This window comes from Lepisosteus oculatus, chromosome 5 (assembly GCF_040954835.1).
Source record: "Lepisosteus oculatus isolate fLepOcu1 chromosome 5, fLepOcu1.hap2, whole genome shotgun sequence".
NCBI classification, from domain to species: Eukaryota; Metazoa; Chordata; class Actinopteri; order Semionotiformes; family Lepisosteidae; genus Lepisosteus; species Lepisosteus oculatus.
The window spans coordinates 39,988,241-40,011,032 of NC_090700.1; the positions used below are offsets into that span (position 1 = coordinate 39,988,241).

Consider the following 22,792-nt stretch of genomic DNA (forward strand, 5'->3'; position numbering starts at 1 on the left):
GCTAACCCTGCTTTTGCAACACTTCTTTATAAATTCACTGCAAGACCTAAATTAGGCAAACGATTAAAGATTAACTTAATTGGTATGAGGCAGCTTTGTGATTTTTTTTAATCCACAATGTTTGAATGACTTTCTTAATTAAGATTAAGACGTTTTCCCCGGAATGTACATTTGATTTCTATTTAGAATATTGTGCGGTTTTCAGCAGACTCCTGGCATATCCCTACAAACTACACTTCCCATCACCCCCCTGCGCCCCGCTCGCTCATTTCCGCTTCCCGTGCAGTGGCTGCCCTCGTTTGCATACAATTCGATTTTTTTTCCTCTCTCTCTCTCTCCCCCCGACGAGCAACGGAAACGGCGCGAGACAGCTACACCAGTAATTTAAAACGCCAATTTAATAAGGGAGAAAAGTGTGAGACACCGATGGACTACTGTTTTTTAATCGGAAGGAAGATACTATAACGCTGTTAGTTTCTTGTGTTTTCGGGAGGGCTGCATTTTAATTTCCGATTTTGTTTTAGAGTTTTTTTTTCTTTTGAGCCAATGCTCAGCTTGTGAAAGCATTGGAGAGGGCAACGCCTGCTTCTCGGCGAAACACTGAAGGTATGCGAGGACACCACGGGATCAGGCCTTTAATTTTGCCCGTTATTTTATTTCGGGACTCGAGTTACCGTCATTAGGGTGTTCTTCTGTTTTCATCTCGGTTTTGTAACATTCGCTGCTTGCTTTCCCATGTGAGAGAGTCGGTGACCAACGCCTTTTTACCCCCACACCCTCCGACTGCTCTTCATTATTTTTTTTTTCTGTCCAAGCCCGGCAATCCCTCAGCCGTTGTCTTGGGAGAGAGTTTTTTTTCCCCCCTCCCCCGTCACTCGCTAATTTTTTGGGGTCTTGGGAATCTGGGGCTACCGAGATGGGGTGCACGCTCAGCGCCGAGGACAAAGCCGCGGTGGAGAGGAGCAAGATGATCGACCGCAACCTGCGGGAGGACGGGGAGAAGGCCGCCCGGGAGGTGAAGTTGCTCCTGCTTGGTAAGCCCGTCTCCGAGTGACCGGTCTTGGAAACCCGGGCAGGGGGGGATCGGTGGCCGTGATCGCTGGCCTCTGTCGCGGACAGATCGCGTCCCCGGTCGGTCTCCGCTGCCGCGAAAAGCGGGAGGCGGTGCCGATCGCGGGGCTGTTATCTGAACTTGTGCTTGTGGAAGAGTGCTCCGATGTCTCATCTGCTTCTGCGGAACAGCCTTGGGAACGAAGTGCTAGAGAAAAGTTGGAGAAAATGTTTCACGGGCGACACAGATCTGCCAAGTGACCGTGTCCGCACTGACCCCTGCGGTCCACACTGCCTCCTCTGTCGTGACATTTAAATGTCTTTTTCTTGCCAAACTCTGTTCAGACTGTCCTTTGAAAATATAGAAACTGATTTCCCATATTTTATTAAACGAGGCTTGTTTTTAACTGCCCGGAGAGCGTAATGCGCAATAGCTGGTCTCTTAAGATGCTCTGTCGTGTATGTGATTTCAAATCGGAACGTGTTTGCTCGGTCATTGTTTGAACTTTTCATCACGGTGAGACAGAGTCTAGCGAGTTATCACCCCAGCGAGTTGTCTGCCGTTCGCGAGTTTCAGAGGCGGTTCCAGGTCTGTGAGACTCGTGATGCGGTGGAACGGGAACTCAAGACAGTAATGAAAGCCTTCCGTCTTTATAGCGAACTGGGCTTTAAAACATCCCTCGGCACAGGGAAGAGGGCCAAGTCTCTGATGCCGCTTATTGACTAGACGTTTCTTTACTGCCCCCAAACAACGAAATAACACAAACGGGAAAACTGGGATTTAGAGAAAAAGATGGACTACAATAGATGGGAGAGCCATGCTTTTATATTCAGTTCGTACAGCCGGCGTTGTTGACAGTAAATCAGTTTGCCTTCGCTCTGTAAGCACTTCTCCCGGCGTTTGTACAGCTGTTGGGAAGCGAAATCCAGTTTTTTTTAGGGCACCCAACTGCCCACAGCTTGACAGGCACTATAAAGCAACAGTAGTGTGACTTTAATAGGCTTCAGAACCTTTTCTGGATTAAAAGATAAAATGAAGTTACTAGATCACCCAATCCGCTTCTGTTAATTATTAAAATGCAGGCTTAGGGGGATAAGGCTGTCCTGGTAGTTGTGCATTTTCCTCAAGCTCTTTAAAGTGGACTCAGCTCTTGTGTTGTTCCCTTGATGCTCTTCTACAGAGCTGTCAGACTCCCAGAAGAAGCAGCTTTCTGATAAAGCCTTGGAAAACATTCAACCAGTATTACTGTTACGTGAGTGTCAAACTGTGGGGATTGTGGAACCGCCAGTGGTCTCCGTGTCCTATGATGTCATTAACATTCCACTTTGTGGTCATGCTAGCTGATAGTGTCTTTCAGTGTGCTCTAATTTGTTTTATTTCAGGCCTGGTGCCAGTGCAAACAGCTATACTGCATTTGCATGGCTGCTGTATCAGGAGAGCCTGTGGCATCGGCAGCTACTCAGATTAGATCAAAGCTTTATGGAAAACTTTGAATTTTGACACTCGGAGACCTGCAATACAGAACATCTGTAGACACTGAAGTGTGTAGTCTTTGGAAACAGTCCTCCGCAGTTAAAATACATTCATTCTGATTCATAATACTTTCTCCCTAGTGTACTGTACCTGGGCTTATAGGGGTATAAGGCACTCTAGATATGTTGTTGAAGTGTAACAAAACGCGTTTCTAGACCTCTGTTCTGCAGCCTTACAGTAGTTATTATATAGAAAAGAGGGGAAAAAATAAATGAAGATAACCATTTCCCCTCCTTTCATTGCTTTTTGGTATTTTATCAAGTTAGGCCTTTCTAGCACATTACCTACAAAGATCAGCGAAAGCTAATGTAAGAGACTTAATTAGTTTTAAATTGCTCAATCCCTGTACTTTTGAAAACGCTCGGTGTCTTTCTTCCTAAAGGTCATGAAAGATCTGCTGGAGCTGGAGACTTGTTCTCTCTGCGTCATGCATGAGCTGCCTGTCTGGTGCTCTCCGCTCTCAGCAGGCTGTTGCTGCTACTGGAGGTCCTTTCCCGATTGCTCTGGGCTTTTACCATGCTTTGGTGCAAGAGACTGTACTTCTCCTGTTACCAGTACAAGAGGACAGATGAGAAAGTAGTAGTTTGCAGTCTTTCAGTAGAGTGTGCTGTTAGGTCCCATTCAGTCTTTCTTCAGTTCAGTACTTTATTGCCATGCGAACAAAGTTGATTGTATTTTTCTCTAGTGACGGTTGCATAAAAGCAAAAAAACACACTTATACATACAATATATTAAGGTACCTAACGTCTAAATAGATGCTATTTCAGAAGCGAGCACTACTACATTTGATGCTTTGGAACATTCTCCCCAAAGGGAGAAGTTTAAAAAAGGGAGTTGGCAGGATGGAAGGGGTCTGTGGGCATCTTCTGAGCTTTCTGTTTGATGCGGCTGTCGTAAATAGAGGCGACAGAGGGAAAATCGTGTCCGGTGATCTTGGAGGCTGTGTGCATGACTCTTTCCAGCTGTTTCCTCTCCCGGACAGTTGTATTGTTGTACCACACTGCTATCGAGAAGGTGACCACACTCTAAAGCACAGTTCTATAGAAGTGTTATTGCTTCCTGATAAACTCATAGGGAGTACAACTTTTGATGGGCTTTCTTCATGATGAGGCTGGTGGTAACTTCCTGCTTCAGTGAGTGGCAGATGGTTATGATAAGAAACTTGGGAGTCCACTCTCTCTACAGTCTGGCCATTCATGACAAGTGGTGGATCCCATAGTAGTTTAATGCAACTCAAGGAATGAGAAAGAAACCATTTGAAAAATTAGTTAAACCAAGTGCTATAGAGCAACGAAATGCTGGGTAACAAAAGACCTGTCCTAAACGAGTCTTCCGACTGCCAAAGAGAAATGTGGTTGCTATGTATGTACTTATCGGACTCTATCAAGTCTACAAGCGGGGCCAAAGGGATGACATTCTGCCACAGGTGAATGGCAGGAGTTTGCTCAGTCCTGGGTGCAGATGTGGTAGAAATATTTTTTTCTAACAACAAAGTAATTGTAATTGGGGAATACAGAAGATGTGCAGTTGAGATTTAGAGGATTCATGAGGTTATGGCTTGCTCTAGGGCTGTTGTAAAGGTTCTTTTTGGGGAAACCCAGTGATGTTGACCTTTCCTTGCCGTCGTTTGTGTATAAAAACCCATACCTGATGTAATCCTTGGATTTACTTTTATAGATGCAGGTATGCACTGACTGAATTTTGCTTTGCTGTGATTTTGAAGATAGTTCACAGGGATCTTTCTGGTGAAACGGTGATAGTGATCTGTGTAGTAGAACAGAAATGTCAATTTCAGTAGAAGTCTGCTGGAAGCTAAAATGGTGTTGGTTTTAGTGCAGCATTAGTTTGCACAAATCATCCAGTATGCAAACATTTTTCTTTTGAGTGCAAGTGTTAATGTTTCAAGCAGTATATTGTCTGATCTGTTTCCTTTCCCGAGTACTGTGCTTAAATAGCCAGTATGTCACAATTTGGAGCTTTGGAAAACCTCAATTTCCATGCCTCGTATAAAGCTTACAGGCATGCAAGTCTAAAATATTGAACCTCATAGAGAACCTTTTATTACAACAAAATTGTATCACGTCATTAAACCCCCCTTGGGTTTTATTTCAGAAAGAAAGTATTATAAGCACAAATAAAGTGAAGGTGATGGGCATTAATTAAATTTACATAAACTCTGTAGGCAAGTTTGCAGATGAGAGACAGCATCCTGTTGCTCTCCCAATCTAAAGCACCACTTTGTGCTAGGTAGTGCTCATTGAACTTCACCTGCTTTCTTCTGATTGTAGAGAATACTGAATTTGAACTATATTTTGAATATTAAAGACCCGAAGAGTGAGGGTCCTTTGTCAGGAATTGTGGGGAAGAAGTTGAAATAGACTGTTCCAATAAAAAAACAACACCATTTCCAAAGAAGTTTTATTCTGATGAACATTTTAAACTTGAATGATGGAGGTTCCAAAAAGGTTAATTACGTGATGTCTTTGATTTGGGCTTGCCCTGTTGTGGAGATGTTGCATGCTTTAAAACTTCTAGCAACTCCTTGCCCTGCTGGCAGTATTCTGAAAGCAGCTGGCTGAGAACCTGAGCTCCAGATGCTGCTACACTATGAGTTAGTGTCAGCCATAGGATGGGGTTTCATTTAGACAAAAAAGCAGATCTTGCAAGCCACAAAACTTTGCATAGCTGGAAAACTCAGTACTTGCTGTTTTGTTTGACCTAAAATAGATTTGGGAAGTCATGACTGAAAACGTATATGTAACCATGGGTTTCACATACATGCCAAAGGATTTATTCAGTTGTTAACAGCAGAATACTCTTGGCAAAACCCCAGTACAGTTCAAACTGGTGAGGGACTTGATTCCAAAAAGCTTGAACCCATCATCTGTTTTTCTTGGTTACAAGTTTCCTATTTAGATTTTTTGTCAGTAGACTAATTGTATTGTCTCCATGTCTCCTACAATCCTGGATGCCTGGTTCCTCTCTTTGTGTTCTCTAATCCGCCCCTGACGACAGCAGTTCTCACACTGGAGCAGCTGCACTGTTCTGCCCATTGTGTTCTTTGGAGCACTGCTTTTCTGAGCCATGGGGCCACTGTCTTTCAGCGCTACAGGGGATTCTGAGGTAGCCATTTGGGAATAAAATTAAAAATTCAGTTTTGCTTGAAAGGATGTTTGCTCTCCCACTTAGTGTATAAATATAGAGTGGTGTAAAAAACGGGAATTATTAGTTAAACTGACCTGACAGAATGAGGTGGTACTTTTCCATTCATGCCATCGCATGCATGGCACATACAATTAAGTGAGCTAGGGGGTTGATCAAATACCAAAAGGATTATTCTACACGAGTGGATGTGAATGTAATTTTATGTTCCTCAAAAAAAGAAATATTCTTGACATTTCTAAAAGATTGATCCTCGTACATTTTCCGTAATAAAACTTTGGAATACCACATCTATAGAACCTCTGAGTTTAGCCACTTGCCACTTATGCCCCTAGTCTATTGAAGATGTATTTTTGTTTTTCGAATGAATTCAACTGTTAGCCAAGCCACAAAGGGCTAGCACTAGACCCTTGAGACAGCCAGCTCCATCAGCATTAATATGTGCATGGTCTCTGATTCCATTATTGTGGCTGTGCTGTTCCAAACAGCTGGCTCTAATAACAGCCCCTTCACATACTGCTTCAGGGTTTCTGAAGAAAGAAGGGGTGGTCATTGTATTTTATCTTTTTTTCGAAACTCCTAGATAGTCAGTTTTATCAGCAAGCGATGCGCTGTAAATCTGAGTAGCGTGGCGTTTGTGTCTTTCCCTTATTAGAATTTAGCACAGCTGTTTTAATACTTATGTGAGCAGTTTTTTTTCAGTATGAATGTCAGCTCCAACTCCTAGAAGAAGAGCTTATTTATCCTTATTGACCCTTTTCCTTCCTTCACAGCCTTTGCAGTAGAAAGCTCTTGAAGTAGACCTTGATCTTTTCTCTCCCTGATTGAAGGGAGTGTGTGGGAAACAGTAGAACAAAAGCTGTAGTGTTTGTGGTTAATCCTATGTTCCTGATTGTGCATTTTTCATCCAAAGCAAGTATTCGTGGTAAGGATCCTGGTGTTTTTAATATGGAAATATAGGTACTTTATTCTATAAACTGATAACATAGGCTTGCACATTTAAAATTGTGGTTTCTAGGCATTTTCTCATTACATTTTTCATTTCTGGTTAGGGAGTGGCAGAACAAGAACCTTCTTTGGTACACTATGCTCTGGGACAACCAGTATGAAACACTTGAAGTGTTTGAACCAGCTGGTGAATTTCCAGGCCCCTGCTGCAGTAATGGCTTTCATGTCTGACCTTGTTGTGTCATTTGAAGCAGCAGTGCCCCTCAGCCTTTTGGTCTTAAATTGCCATAACAGCTTTGCTTTTGTGCTTGAACTTTGTCCTCCTGTTTCTATCACTTAGCGAATCCACTATGGTGGTGCTACCACTGTATCAGCCTTTTGGCATGGAGAGTGTGGTAATGGCTAATTAAACACATTGGAACAATAAGATAAAAGGAGGCCATTCACCCCTTCCAGCTTGCACAGTTTGGTTTCTGTTGTTGGGCAGTCATAGGCTGTACTGTGGAAAAATCCCTCCCTTCCCACATGCCAAAGGAATAGTTTCGAACAGCCAGTCAACCCTAATCTGCATAGGTCTGGGAGGTGGATGACATGAACTTGACCATGCTCTTTAGACCAAATTAGGAACTCATCTTATTTTCTCATTTTTATTTCATTTGGGTAGTACTCTACCTGTACCCACGTTTAAACCTCAAGTGTTTCTCAGCTGTCTTTTCCTCTCTCTGGCTGTTTGGGGGGTCTGTGAAAGCTTCCTATCCAAGTGAAGAAGAATCTGAGTCCCATGTGTGGTATCGCTGTGTGTAAGTATCATGTGGTACAATAGTAATTCATTTAGCGCTGGCTTGCTGTAGTACTTTGTCCTGGCACTTAATTTACACCAAATATACCTGTAAAGAAGCAGAATTTAAAAAAAAAGAATTACCTGTAAAAGTCTGATATTGAGACAGGCCATGACGGGCTGAGCATTTGCACTGGGAGCTATAGAAGTGCATCTTGCTGTCTGTGCTAAAGGCAAGCAGCAATGAAAAACAGTGCCCAGGCTGTCAACCAGTGAGTGTAGCAGGATGTGTATGTTTACAGTGCAGCCTGAGCCTCCTCTAATCCATCTCCTGCTTCTCTACATCCAGACGTCTATTGTGATCTTGCCTGTTAATATTCCTGTGAGCCAAAACCTGGCACATTCTGGCAAATGTAGTTCCCCCCCATCAGTCTCCCACTGTAGTGAAGTTGAAGTGAAGGCAGACCTTGCCAGAGCTTGTGTTAATCTACATAAGCTCTGACTGAATGTTTAATCAGAGCCAAAGCCGAATTTGATGTATTTCTACTGTAACTATTCAGAAATAAATTTCCTCCTATCTAAAATGGATTGTTAATTACATTCTGCGGTCAAAATATCAGCACTGCAGCTTACAGTAACCCAGTGAAGCCTTTCTATTTGCTCAAATACTAGAAAGGACACTCCTGGGAACCTCACCATTGAACCAATGCTGTAATTGCCTCAGCTAGCATTGATTCCACACAGCACGTTTCTCTGGAATACACCCCCTGTGTTAAGCGAGGTTTTACTGTATTTGTATATTTTCAGTTTGCTTAAGCCATATGTGGTTTATGAATTGTAGCATTTGCCTTCAGATTGTACAGAATGTTGAAATCATTTTTGAGGCCATGAATGTTTGATTTTGGGAGACCTTTGTGATAGATCTAGGAAAATTATAGTGCTTTTCCCATAACTGCAAGTCTGCTTTCAGAAATATAGGCTTAGCAACTTAATTAGTGAGGATGCAAGGGTTGTCCTCTTGTTTTAAGCATTGGTGGTGTGTAGTTCCTTTTCAGTTTGTAGTTTCTTTGCCTTGTCGTCCAAGAGCAGTGCCTTGGATGGACTGTCGGGCAAGATTTTGAATGATGTACATGTTGTTTACAAAATAAATTAACAATGGTCAATGTCAGGAATTTAGAATGGATTGTCAGGGCTCCAGTCTAAAAAAATTACTTGGGAGCCACTGGCTCCTAAAATGAAACATTTAGGAGCCAAATTACTTTTTTTCTTGCTAAATTACAGAATCAGAATACACCGATGCAAAAAAGAAACGCAACACCACCTCCACCTCCTCCTCCTCACTCTGGCCCTCCTGTCCGTGTGGAACAGGCTGAAGAGTGACTCATCTGTCCATCGCAGCATCTGTCTGGCCCAAGCCAGTCGGGGGTGTGAGCACAGGGCCTCTGATGGGTCGCCTTGCTCTAAGGCCAGCAGCATGGAGTCTCACTGTCTTGTCACTGATGCAGGCATTGTGTCTGCCAGCAGTTTCAGCAGCAGTGCGGGTGGCAGATCTGAAATGATCTCTTCAGACGGACTGGTCTGATGTCGGTCCTGCTCTGGTGTGGTCACTCGAGGGCGACCAGATCTTGGACAGTCATCTGTCCTGCCGGTCTGTTGAAACCTTCTCTGCAGTCGGGACACAGTGGAGCGGTTTTCTCCATAGTGTCTGGCAACGCTGGCACATGACATTCCTGCCTGCAGCATGCCAATGGCCCTCTCCTTTGCTCCTGGTGGCATTCCAGGCGTTCTAGAATGCACAGACAACTGACCAAGTGTGGCCTTTTTCTTGCAGTGCCATAAGCTTTGAATTAAGACCTTTTTAAAGGACCTGATCAGGCATTGTTCCACCTAGACCTTGTTGGGTAAAAGTGGATCTCACGAGCTTTTGTGTGATTGGGAAGTTGCAATGCCTCACTAATCAAGCTGTATTGCTGGTCAGAGGGGTTAAAACAAATTTACAACTTTTTGTGAAAGTACATAAGCTATAACTATAGTATTCTCATTCCAGAAAATGTTGCATTTCTTTTTTCCATCAGTATAGTTAATCTGCAGTGCACCCAATAATCTCAGACATGCGATGTCGTTATACGTCTTTGATGCATCCATTCCGTTCTTCATTAGCAAGATTTGGGAGGCTTTTTTTTTCTGAACGGTAATTCCTCGCATGCGATCATGTAGGCTGCATTCAATTTCATTTTCAGTTCTTTAAAGTCTTTCTCGGCTGTTTTTTCACAGGCGTGTGACGCAGCCCGGGCTAAAGGTGTCTGCCTTGGGGCACACTTCGCAATTACAAAATTCACGAGCTTCAATCCGTATGCTTCTGACTCTGTGTTTTTTACCGTTTCTTTTTTTGAAATTATTCGTCCCTCACGTTTTCACGTTTTCCCTGCAACTTCCTGACCAGCTTTAGAACAAAAGTGGCAATATCTAATTTGTTTAATTTCATCATACCTAAGACAAGCGCATTCCTGAAGCCACGAAGTTCTGAAATGCCGTTCAGACCTGTTGATGGATGAATTAAATGCTTTAAAACGGTACGCTTCTCCATTGCTAGCAGATCAGCTAGCATGTGGAACGTTTGCAGTAGCCTGCGTTCTAGTGCGTAGCTTCTTAGCTTGCTGCCTTTCCACCAACAGTCACTGCTGTGTGCTGTGATGAAGGGATGTAAAGGCGTGCACTCTCAAGATGTAATTCAGTAAAGCCTCATCACCAGATTAAATTTGACCACCCATTGACACAAAATAAAGTTTTGGTGTCTGTCGCTAATGTCGATGAGATTTTAAATTGTCGCAAATTTTTTTTGTCGTATTTGCGACCATTTCAATCACGGTCTGGAGCCCCAGTTGTTTTCACTTCAGTTAGATTGACTTTCTATTTGTGAATTTTGATTGTTACATGTTAAAATCACATGTGAAATTAAACATCCTTTTGGGAAAATTTACGATAAAACCATGTTCTGCCTCGTCATTTTTGAACTGGACTGTTGCTGTACTGGATCCGTGACAGTGGCTCAGTGCATAAATCAGATACCTCAGGAACACTAACACACATACTGTCAGTAAATGCTAAAAAGTTCCTTTTGTTATTAGTTCTGCTTTTTATAGACATTCATAGTTCATGGCATCAGGGCCTGCATGAGCTGCCCTGGGGTGTCGTCTTGCATCTCCAGTAACATTGATCAGTCATCTTGGCAGCATCTTTGAGCCATTACTAACGAATTCTGCTCTTTAAAGTATTCTGCTCTTGGCTTTGGGCAAGAAAACAACATCCATCCCTAAAGCATCACGGAATATCCACCAAAAGTATAAAGGCAAGCGCAACCTAATTGGTTTAACACAGAGCATTGATTCGTGGATTGAAGTGTGTAATACTGATAACATTGACAATTGGATTTGTTTTGGAAACAGGGGGCTAATTGATCCTTGGCAAGGTAGTGGGATGAATCTGTCCCTCTGCTGTCAGAAGCTCACCTGAGGGTTTGGCACTTTGCTGCCGTAGTGCAGTCAGACCTGAAGCATCCTGCTGGGGATGTCAGGGGAATTTTCTGGGCATCTCAACTTCAGTCTCACCGCAGACCTATGTGTGCAGTAGTCTATTCCATGAGAATGGAAAACTGATTTTAATATCAATGGTACAGGTTCATATGCTTTTAAAATCCAACTGAAATGTAAAGTATAGCAAAGTAAATGCTGTGACTTGTCTGCTTCAGGTTTTACACTAAGTTTTGACAAGGTCTCCCAGCCTGTATTACTTTTTAAAGTATAAGCTGACGAGAAGATTTGTTTAATTTGCTTTATTTGTATATACCCCTCTTTTGTTTTATTGTTAAGTCAAAGGTACAGCTATCACCTTGCAGTCTGTATTTTCTCAATGGTTATGGTTTTTTACATTTACTGCAGCACTTTCTAAGATTCAGCCATGGGTCTATTTTCCGATTTTGTTTCCATGTCCTTGGGTGCGCATGATGAAATATGCTCTTGAACGAGGGACAGCTGAGGCACAATCTGCTGACAGAGTGTAGACCCAATCCCTCACCCACCCAAAAAACACTTCAGCTTTGGAAAAACTCTAATGGTGCACATCTGTCAAGTCTATATGCCGACCTGGATGTGGTGCCATCTGTTTTTTTACTTTAGAAAAAAGTCATCTTGATAGAATCAAGCAAAGTTTCAAATAAACATTTGAGTTTTGTTATATTTACTGTAGGATATCCACTTTTTTCCTTGTTGCAAAAAGATTTGTCCTTTTTTAAAAAAGTTGAGCAGTTCGTTTTGAAATAAAACTGCTATTTCTGTTCGGTGTTAATTTAGCTTTTAGGCAATGTGGCACCTTTAGGTGAACTTGCCAAAAGTGAGCCTGTGACCTTGAAGTGCTGATCTGAGTATGATTGTACTGGCATGAGGCAGGTTGATAATGAGGCACTTAGACAAATATGTCTAGAAACTACTTTTCTTTGCTGCTGTTCTTCAGCATAGCCTTCGCTTAATTTGAAGAGAATATGGATGTCGGTGCTGCTTGAGTTCAAAACGTTCCTTGGCAGCATCCAGGTCTCTTCTTGGATTGGTGTGGTTCTTCAGGCTGTGACTATTGGTGTATTTGGTATAAAAGACAGAACAGCAACTCAAAAACTTTTCATGTGACTGTTGTATTTCCATTGAAACCTGTTTCTTCCAAGGTTGACTTTTGTTCTTGTTTACAGGAGCTGGAGAGTCTGGGAAAAGCACAATAGTAAAGCAGATGAAGTAAGTTAACTTACTGAGTTTTTATATTGTGTGAATATGCATATTGCACACCCTAGTTTGAATGCACTGTAAAACTGTCCAAACAGTCTTGTTAAAGTATCCTGCCTCTCCTAAAAAATTCTTAAAAGCTAAACATCCTGTGGTAGTGTCACTGTTTTAAAAAGACCTGGATGAGTTAAGTGTTCTTAAAGAACATGTCCGCACATCTCCCAGTTTCCTGAGGGAAGACAGTAATAAAGATATAATGTTGTGAAAATGTGGCTTGCTCATCATAACTCTGTTCCTCAGAATTATTCACGAGGATGGTTATTCGGAGGAGGAGTGCAAGCAATACAAAGTGGTTGTGTACAGCAACACCATCCAGTCTATCATTGCCATAATCAGAGCCATGGGGAGGCTAAAGATAGACTTCGGAGACCCTGCTAGAGCGGTAAGTGTGGTGATGAGGACTGTTCCATCTTAATGAGTTAATAAGACTCAGCATGATGTAACTCATTGCAGTTTGGTGGGTGATGTATTGTTACAAACTGGTGGATATGAAATCTCAAGCATTCCCGCCATGGTAGGCGGAAGAGCTAAAAACAGAGGGGAAAATTCCAGGGGATTTCTAGCTCAGAAGACATTGGTCATTGCAGTAAGAGAAGTAGATGACTTCCAGTAGAGTGAGGGGGGAAGTGCTTGAAGAAACACTTGCTCCTGGAGCTTGGGCTTCAAGGGGAGGGGAAGTCAATTTATGCACCTGGTGATTTTCAGGTTCAAAATAGAAATTAATACATTTAATGGTGCCTAATAGTAGTTTCTGAGCCATTTGATTCTAAAACATTAGATGCTCCTGGTCGTTGCCACATGCCTTGTTTTCTAGCTGGGACACATCTTAATTTAATATGTACTTTTCAAAGGCCTGGTGTGTTCTGCATATGTACTCTGGGAATCTGAACTGGTAATAGTCCAGCTCTTCCGCACTCTGCACAGCCTTTGCAGATGTGGGCCTTACAATCAGATGAGGAAGGAGTCCGTGGGGACCAGAAGACTTTGTTTACATTTTGCCGCTGGAAGGCTTACTTTAATGAAAGCTGGACACGTCTGCCAGTTTGTGCTATCCTTTCTATACACTATGCCTGCTGAGCAGAGGCACTTTCTTCAGATCAGTGAATAAAAAGAGAAACTCTGAAAAGCTGCCTTTTCAGCCCCTTTGATCTGGGTCAGGCTGCAGTGTGATATTTTATTCATCTCACATTGTGATATGCATGCTTATGAGCCTTTCTTTCCTTGTAGGGAACAGAGAAAGATCTCTTGGGCCATGTAGGTTATGTAGTTTTCATCCAAGTGCTAGTACTGTGTTCTGGAAATATTGCGTCCAATTAGCTATGCAGTATTGTTGAATGGCTTTACATTCACTGTGTACAATCTAATCTTTTGTTTTTCTGATTCTGTACAAAACATTGTTTTCAGTGTACCGGGCTTGTTCTTGGAAAACATTTAAATGCGCGGAAGTATGAGTTAATTCTTATTTTGTGTTGACAGCAGAGCTTTTGAATTCTTAATTAGAATCACACCAGATGCAGCTATTTATCTGAAAGTGAGGTTTTCAGCACTTTCCATTGTAGAATTAGACTGTTTTCATGGTTTTGTATACTTTTCTGAACAAATGCTGATTTTTGTTTTCAAAGCGGCAGTTTTTAGTCTAAAAGAGCACAGACTTAGAACTAATGTGACCAGGTCTTCACTGTTTTCTAAAGAATAAATTTGAAAGCAAATCTTTTTTTTTTCTTAACTTCTGTTCTGAGGAGGCACAGGGACGTGCCATCAGGACCTTTTTCTACTCTTGACCTGCTGCTCAGTATGGGCTTTCATCACTCCCCTTTATTGAACTACTGTAGGCTTTGGCTTCTTGGGGTTTGATCTGGTGGAGTGTGCTGTGTTCATACATTCATGGTCATACATTCATCCGATGCTAAGATGTTTTGGTTTATTTAGGTGAGGGCAATTTGTTTATTTGCTTACATGTTTTTACTGTAAATGTGTGTTTTTGTGAATTCTCTGAGGGGATTACTGGTTTTCCTTTTCTAATGGACAGTTAACCCCTGTTATCTGTGGCTGAAGCACATAAGCCATATACAATTTCTTGCAGTAGGAATTAATCTTTTTCGCGTACCCCAACTTGCTCTCCATGAGACACACGGACAGGGAGAGAAGCTTTGTATGTAAACATTGTATGTTTATTGCAGGACGATGCCCGTCAGTTGTTTGTGCTGGCAGGAACAGCGGAGGAGGGGATAATGACTGCCGAGCTGGCTGGTGTGATCAGGAGACTATGGAAGGATGGTGGTGTCCAGACCTGTTTCAGCAGATCCAGAGAATATCAGCTCAATGACTCTGCCTCATAGTAAGAGATCCTCTCCTTTGTCCGTGGGCTTCATTAACATTGTTAATTTACACCGTTCTCTCCGAGCGGTATTGTCCCCATTGGCGAAGTATGTGACGGGGTAGGAGGGGAGTTTCTCGCATCATAGTTGCTGAACCACTGCTTCCTCAGTCTTGACTTGTTCAGGCAGTGATCGTCTCTAAGCAGCTTGCAGTTAATATTTGACCTTGGCAGCTGGCAAGTTGAGAGCAGTGTCCTGTATAGCCCGTTTTAAATGGTGCAGTTTTGAGGCTCAGAGCCTGGAGCTTGCAGGGGATGCTCTCCATGTGGCATGTGAGGCAGTTAAGAATCTGGTTCTTCTTTGACGTGGGCAAAATGCTGAGTGTGAAATTGTAGAAGTTCCAGTGTTTTTTGTGATGTATATTTTTGGCATAATTTCTAAATTTAGGTTGCACAGAATGTTTTTAGCTGTACACTTTTCAAATTGATTACAAGCTCTCCCTCCTATACAGCAAAATGTTTGGAACTAATGCTTCCCTACTGCTTGCAAAAATGTATTCACAATTAACAGTGGGACATTTGCAAAAATCTAGAGTTTTTGAAACATGCTTTAGGACCTTGTGTCCAAGTGGAACTTTAAAGTTAAAGGATAAAAACACCTTCCTTTATAGAGCTTCTAGTTCATATTTATCCTTATTGTTTAAGACTGTGAACTGAACTGCCCTTTTTGTTCTTTTATTTCTCATACATTGCTGTCAAAGGGTATTTTTTTTTAAAGTCAGGAAAAATTGAATCAGGAGTGTGCAAGTTCAGTGTGGTAAGCCTTACCAGAAAATTGGAGATTTCAGAAAAATAGTACTTATCTGATGTATGTAAACTTGACCTCAGCAATTTTTCTCCTTAATGTATACCACTGGCTTTTCTTAGTAACAAAAATGAGATATGGCCATTTAGTTGCTAGGAAGTATTTTAAGTTTCAAGCCAGCCAGTTCTTAAAGTTGGCCAGGGTGTACCTTTTTAGCAATATGGCTAGAAAGCTTCTGTAAGCAGTTACAATCCTGGTCTTGAGTACTTGCTGGAAGACTTTTGTAAAATATATACATAAAGGATTTTTGTTTAAGTATAATTGATTAATTCCTATTGGGTCTTAGCAGTTTTAAGTGATTTTAGTTCCTCTTCTGTGCTGCTATGTATTGCAATTTACATCTTTCTTGCTGACCCAGGGCTTGTAATAAACGCATGGGTAAAATTTTAATACAACAGCTATTTCCCTTTCACTTACTAAAGGTTTCCCAGTTTTATCACCGAGATGCTTAATCTAGCTCAGGCTTTCCAATATCTCTTCACCTTTTCATGAAATTAATTATATTATGTTATTACATTAACTAGATTTTGTTCATTAATGATTTTGCAAAAGTGCTTTTGTTTCCATGTCCCTTGGTGTAATAACATTTGAGCTGGACCTTTCTTGGCTTTAATTTACACTGGGGCAGTTTTATCTCATGAAAGAATCAAGGGCTCAAGTCTTACCCAGTTATGTTGGCCACACTTACAGTTACCTCAATGACCTGGACAGGATATCGCAGCAAAACTACATCCCAACACAGCAAGATGTGCTCCGTACCCGAGTGAAGACCACAGGCATAGTGGAGACTCACTTCACTTTCAAGGACCTCTATTTCAAGTGAGTAATTCAGTCATATTTTGTATGAGGGTAATAAAATATTCAAGATATAGGGGCTTTTTAGTCTTTTTAAATTGAAAGGACTGATCCTGATGCCCTGTAATAGGTATTTTCAGAATGAATTCTCTTTGAGGTGAGTAGAGGTTATTATGGATTAAGCCTTTGGAGACTGAGGAGAGAAAGGAATTTAATGCCTCGATTTAAATGTTCATGCAATTTTCTCCTGACTAAACCAGGGCTGAAAAATGCTGTGATGGCAACAACTGTCCCAGCCTTGGTGCGACACCAGCAGGCACATAGTAGAACAAACGCTAAGAAAACGTCTTACGTTAAGGAGTTAAAAACAAAACATGCTGTCCACAGAGCCTTGGCAGTGCCTTGATTAATGCCTTGTGTTCTTGTGCATCCAGCACAGCTAACCTCTCAAATACCCTGATCTTAAAGAGAACGCCACAGTGTCGTTTATAAAGGAATGTAAGCGATAGGAAGCGTCACACTACAGCACATATGAATATTGAAGAGCAAATAAGTTGTGAAAAACCTTTTGGTTTATCCCAATGGTTCCCCCAAGATGCCTTGATTACCAGCCCAGGGTTTCTGCTAGTGTTCTGTGCTCCATAGTGGATGGAATAGGTGTGAAGCATGCATCTCTCAAAAGGATAAACAAAATGGGGTTGTTTTGTGTTTAAAGTAAATATTTAGAATTGGTCTAGGACATGAGTTTAAACAGACGAAAGCAGTGCCTTGAGGATATTCCCTAGGGTTTAAGGCAGATGTATATGGTTGTTTGGCTAGAACTGAATGTCTTGGTAATAGTTTGAAGTTTAAAATCACTTTCCACTGCACGTTCTTATGCTGTTATGCTTTCCTCAGTGTTGATTAAGTGAAACACTTTTGGCATTATGATCTTAAAAATGTGCATAGATGTCAGAGGTAATAACTGCTAAAGCTCTTGAGCTTGCCTGTGAATTGGAAAAATCTGACATTTTAAGGTATATAGTTTGGAAAAGACAAGTTGTATAAGAATGAGGTAAAATAGTTTTGTTCTTTTGTTGCATTTTTAATCACAAATTCATCTCTTACCCATTTAATGCCCTTTCAGGTTCTTATTAGATACACATGCAGCATTAAGTGGAATGGTGTCTTGTTCTTTTCTCAGGATGTTTGATGTGGGTGGTCAGCGATCGGAGCGAAAGAAGTGGATTCACTGTTTTGAAGGTGTTACAGCCATAATATTTTGTGTGGCGCTCAGCGACTATGACCTCGTTCTCGCAGAGGATGAAGAGATGGTGAGAAGGATTGCAAAAATGTGAAAAGGGGTTCTCATATGAAAGCTTACAATCAAGAGAAGATTCCTTCTGTCTCTTTTTGTGGTTAATAGCTTATTTACACCGAGAAGTCATCAAGCTGTTTCTTAAAGGAAACTGAAGTATCAACAATATGGCTGGGTAGCTTCTTCTATACTTCCAAATTTAACAGCTCTGCATTTGTTTTCAAATTTTTATCATTGCTTTCTGAAAGCTGTCTTGAAAGAAGTCCATAGGTTGATTTGTTTGTTGCTTGATGTTAAAAAATCTAGCAAATCAAAACCAGGTGAAATCTCGTGAATGTGAAGGCTCTTTAAATCGTTTACCAGTATGGAGATTTTAATTCAATGAAAATAGTTGGTATTGATCTGATTAAGTAGGCTTTATTTTTCCTTATTTGTAACCTGTGGACACGCCTATCTTGAATATTCCTTCTTTTTTGTAGTGCCTTATTGTGATTTGTGCTTCTTTCAGAACCGCATGCATGAGAGCATGAAGCTGTTTGACAGTATTTGCAACAATAAGTGGTTCACGGACACATCTATTATCCTGTTCCTCAACAAGAAAGACCTGTTTGAGGAGAAGATCAAGAGGAGCCCCCTCACAATCTGTTACCCTGAGTATTCAGGTGGGTGTGATTAAGTGCCGTGATCATTAACATTAATTCATTAATTATCTGAGGGTTGTTACATAGAAATGAGTGAATTCTAAACTGGTGGAATTGTGCAGTTTCACTACAGTGCTTCTCTGCCCAGGATATAAACCTCAGTCTTCTGCACGGCCATTCATTGGCAAGTCCATATTGACTGTTTCCGGGTTGGCTGGACTGCTGCTCCGTCGAGGCTGTATCTTGCAGGGATAAATCAGCATGCCTGTGAAGTGAGGGGACAACACAAGCCCTGAGCTGCACCGATCATAGCGTGGGGTCCCTGGGGGTTATTAGTTTAATTACATGAGCAGTTGTCACAGTGGTAAAATTTCACAGTGAAAACAAAAAATGATTATATAATGGGGAAGCTTAAGTGGAAAGGTTATAAAAGCTTTTGTCATTCAGGTGTGGAAATTAAATTCTAATGCTTGTTGTATTTGTGAGCCTGAAAGCATCATTTATGCTAAATTGAGATGTTCTGTTTTCCTGGGATTTTGAATTACATAAAGCTGTAGTCATTTTCTGTTCAAAAGGGTGAATGACTTATTCTTTGCTGCCTCATTACTATTTTTGAGAAGTGTGTAGAATGTTAAAGTTCAATTTGCTTTGGTTAATTACCAGTCGTCTTCCTGCCTGGTATTGCGTTCTGGTTTATCAGTTGTTTCAATGCTGTAATGCATCTAGCACTAATATTTACCAGGTGATCCTTTGTAATGTCCTGTTGTACACACATAATGCACTCTTTATGTATAAAATCTACAGTCTTGGTTCTCCACCATGTGCCACAGTTAGCAAATGTAGGCAGTCTCTTACTGAGTGCAGGAATGTTCATTTGATTTCGGAAGGCAGGACAGTGCGATTCTCAAGTGTTCATCTTTAAACTCGTTTAAATTGCATCCTGCTCTTGACTTATTTTATTGCTAATTTTATTTTAGTTCTATGAGCTGTTGATCATCCTAAAAAACATACTATGCGGTTAATGGCACAGTCTGTTTTGTATAATCTTCCATACCCTGAGGCGTTTGTTCAGAGCTGCATTTAAATGATGTGCTTTCTGGCTCTGAGATGAGAATCTTCAGTCTTTCCCTCCATGCTGATATAGGAAGCTTGTGGTTCTGTGCCAAGCCTCCCATCTTAGTTATATTTAGACTGCAGAAGTACTTTTGTTAATCCTTCCTGGACTTATTTCTGTTCTGTTTCCAGATGAGAAAAAGGCTTCCAGAAAAGATGAATAATCAAAGGAAGACAAATCCTACATAATATATTTAAATTTGAAGTACAAAAGTATAGAGAAAAAGCACCTAGTAGCTGTAATTTTAAAATATCCTTCCAGAACAGTGAAAACGTGAAGCTCAGTCGGCTGGGGAGCGAAGAATCTTGTTTGTGTGTGTACATGGTGTCAGTTGTCATTGTGTTTTCAGGTGTGGTGGTTGCCTCGCCTTACTTTCCACTTCTTTTCAGGTTCCAACACGTACGAAGAAGCTGCAGCGTATATTCAGTGCCAGTTTGAAGATCTCAACAGACGGAAGGACACCAAGGAGATTTACACACACTTCACCTGCGCCACGGATACGAAAAATGTGCAGTTTGTGTTTGACGCAGTGACGGATGTCATCATCAAAAACAACCTGAAAGAGTGTGGTCTCTACTGAGACTGCCGACAGATCTTGCAGGTTGGAATTTGTTGGCTGCTTAAGCATGCTGTTCATTAAACACACTTAAACGGAAATACCCTTATCTGAAACCAAAGACAAGAAATCTGATTATCTTATTATAAGAGTTCAGAAACTGCAGTCTGTCTTCCCAAAACTTGGAAAGCTCAGTCCTGAAAATGCATTTGCAGTGGAGCCTTAAGATGGAATTGTGCAGTTGTTCCCCAGTCATTTTGGGTTGAGGATCTGATTTAGTCAACATACAGAAATTAAAATGTTTAGCAATTCCCACACAGCTGTTCCGAACAGGACTATTTGAAATTCCCCTTTTTTGCCCTTTTCCTTGAAAGATGATAAAGATCTCTCACCTGAAACTTAAGAGTTCCATTTAGAGTGTAAAAGGAATTCTGTTTTCACTGCTAATACCAAGTATGCATTATTGACTATCTACCCTTTTCTCTGTAATTGAACTGTCTTTTGTTTTTATTTACAGTTTCTCCAGTGTGAAGCATGTAAATTGGAGAATGATCACTGTTTTTATCTGCAAAGGACAGCTGCAGGCTCACAGAAGGACCAAATGGAAACTGACATGCTGCATGCAGAATCCTTGTATTCTTAAATGCCAAATTCTGCATTTTGGATTTATTTTAACTCTTAACATATGAGGTTAAAGCAGATTGGAATAAACTGTAAATAAAATGTTATCTTCCTCTGAACTTTGGGACTTCACCATTCCACACAGTTTTTTTCTCCTTCAAAACACGAGGATAAAAAGTGACACATTTCCTAAGGAGTTTAGCTGTGTAATTAGCAAAGGGATGGAGAGTACTTAAAGAAGTCTATCCTTTGAGCAGAGTTGTAGAAATCTCAGTTCAAATGGCTTATTTTGCCCATTTAAACTTGTGGTGTTGAGCCAGAGAGAACCACTTTCCTATGCACAGTGACCAAAATGGATTTTCTCCTGTGATATTTGGTTCAAACCATATTGTAGACTGTTAGAAAATATTTTTAAACAGCATTCACTAGGTTTTATATATATTCAGACCACTGTTCCATTTAGCCTTCACTTGTTCATAATTTCAACTGTTCCTTCTAGATGCCATGTCCTCTAGCACTGTTAACACTACATGATGAGTTCATTTATCAAGTCCATTCCAGTGTCTGTGCACTTTCCTCACTGTTCATCTGCTCACTTAATAAATGTGATCATCCCTTTGGCATTTTGTGCCATTGATTCACCAAATGAATTAGATCATTTTGTGCCATACGTCCCTCTGAAAAGTATTAGAATCATTTCTATAGCAGCACAACGTATTTGTGGGTAATGAATAATCTTGTTTAAACCTCCCTGGAGCAACTTTGGATGTTCTGGATGCTCTTTGCATGTTTCTGTCCACTTGATGTGTGGGAAGTTTATAATGAGAATAAGCACACTCTTCACCTAGGCAGCGTTGTTAATTTTGGACTGTTGAGGAAAAACATTAATTGATTCTGATGTTGAGAACGAACACTGATGGTGAGAGTTTCCCTCTGCCAAAAGGGACCACTTGCTACTAACTGTTTTTATGTTTTTGAGTCTTGTCCACATTTTGTTAGAGTTGCATTTTCAGGCAAAGTGTTAAAGTGCTCATGAGATTTTAAAAATGGTTTGGACTGATTTCTACATTACAGCTTAATTGTATGCATCAAGACATTTTGCAACTGTCATGAGGCTTCTCTTCTGCCTTATTAAAATTGCATGGATGACTTAGTATTCACTGTTTGATATTTTAAACCTTTTTAACCATTTTCCAGGGCATTGAAATCAATACTTCCCAGTGTTTAATTTTCAACTTTGTATTTCCTAGCAATGTGAGGACTGCATATTTGTAAAACTTTCACTCCAGTATCATAGATGTTCTGCCTTCAATTTAATAGAACACCATGTTAAAATACATCTCCATAAACTGTAACAAATTTTAAGAATCGTATTTTAGAAATGGGGGAACAAACCTGAAATGCTGTATTATGGAGTGCTGTGCAGTAGTGTCGCAGTGGAGTGTTTTAACTTAAAATGAATTTCAGCTTGGAATATACTGAGTAATCATGATGTTTTTTTTTAACAATTTTGTATGAATTTTACATTGTAATGGTTTCTGGGCCAACAGCATGCCTTGATCTTGTAAAATTCCTCAATAACCAGTGCCATTGTTAACTGTAGCATGTTCCACCTTTTTGTTCCAAATGCATTCCTTTGATTGGTTTGACTCATTCAGTCAATTTGAATTTGTACAGGCTTACTGTTTACTTTGGCAATATTAAATGGTGGTGATAGGCCCTTGTGTTATGATGTTTTTTTTTTAAATGTGATGTGGCATCATCCCACCTCTACAAAAGACTTTAACCTGCAGTTTTAATGTTGGATCGAAAAGTTTGGGTTGTTCTCAGAATAATTCAGTGGCTGGTGTAAGCAATCCAGGGTAATGTTCCTTTTTTTTCTGGTGGGGGGGAAAATGTTAAGTCATTTAATAACTGTACTGATTGGTTTTACATCAGCATTTTCACTCCTGGTCCCACAGAGTCCCTTGGTACGCATTCCATTTATAGCCATATACAGCCTTGCTTAATTGGTCATGTGTTCGTGGGTCTTGATTTCCATTCAGAGTTTCAGTCCTTTCTAAGTGGCATGTCTCATCTGAACATGGATTGAGGAGTACCGGCAAGGAGTTATACTTGATACCATCCACAGCATTTCACAGTCATGTTCTTGTTTGTCTCCATTTCTGGTAGTAGTAATTCTTGTGCTTATTACTGATGTACAGTTTTATTTTTACACAAGAAACATTTTGTTTCTTGTATCCTGAGTTTACATGTGGAATTAAGTGGCATTACAATTTTGTTGT

General features: G+C 40.7%; 1 protein-coding gene across 1 annotated transcript; it reads left to right on the forward strand.

The window, feature by feature from the left end:
• The first annotated feature begins 323 nt into the window (after positions 1-323).
• On the forward strand, positions 324-22,226 carry gnai3 (guanine nucleotide binding protein (G protein), alpha inhibiting activity polypeptide 3). The gene is made up of 9 exons (XM_006628471.3): positions 324-1,034; positions 12,211-12,253; positions 12,542-12,683; positions 14,482-14,639; positions 16,174-16,302; positions 17,462-17,591; positions 18,084-18,237; positions 19,720-19,931; positions 20,404-22,226. The coding sequence occupies exons 1-8, from the start codon at positions 917-919 to the stop codon at positions 19,908-19,910; spliced, it is 1,065 nt and encodes a 354-aa protein (XP_006628534.1). The 5' UTR covers positions 324-916; the 3' UTR covers positions 19,911-19,931; positions 20,404-22,226.
• The last annotated feature ends 566 nt before the right edge of the window (positions 22,227-22,792 follow it).

What these genes read in the sequence shown, in the direction of transcription:
- gnai3 (XM_006628471.3), top strand. Translation starts at nt 917, where the DNA reads ATGGGGTGCACGCTCAGCGCCGAGGACAAAGCCGCGGTGGAGAGGAGC. An exon ending in TTCAAGGACCTCTATTTCAA is followed by an intron (nt 16,303 to 17,461) that starts GTGAGTAATTCA and finishes TTCTTTTCTCAG; the next exon opens with GATGTTTGATGTGGGTGGTC. An exon ending in CTGTTACCCTGAGTATTCAG is followed by an intron (nt 18,238 to 19,719) that starts GTGGGTGTGATT and finishes ACTTCTTTTCAG; the next exon opens with GTTCCAACACGTACGAAGAA.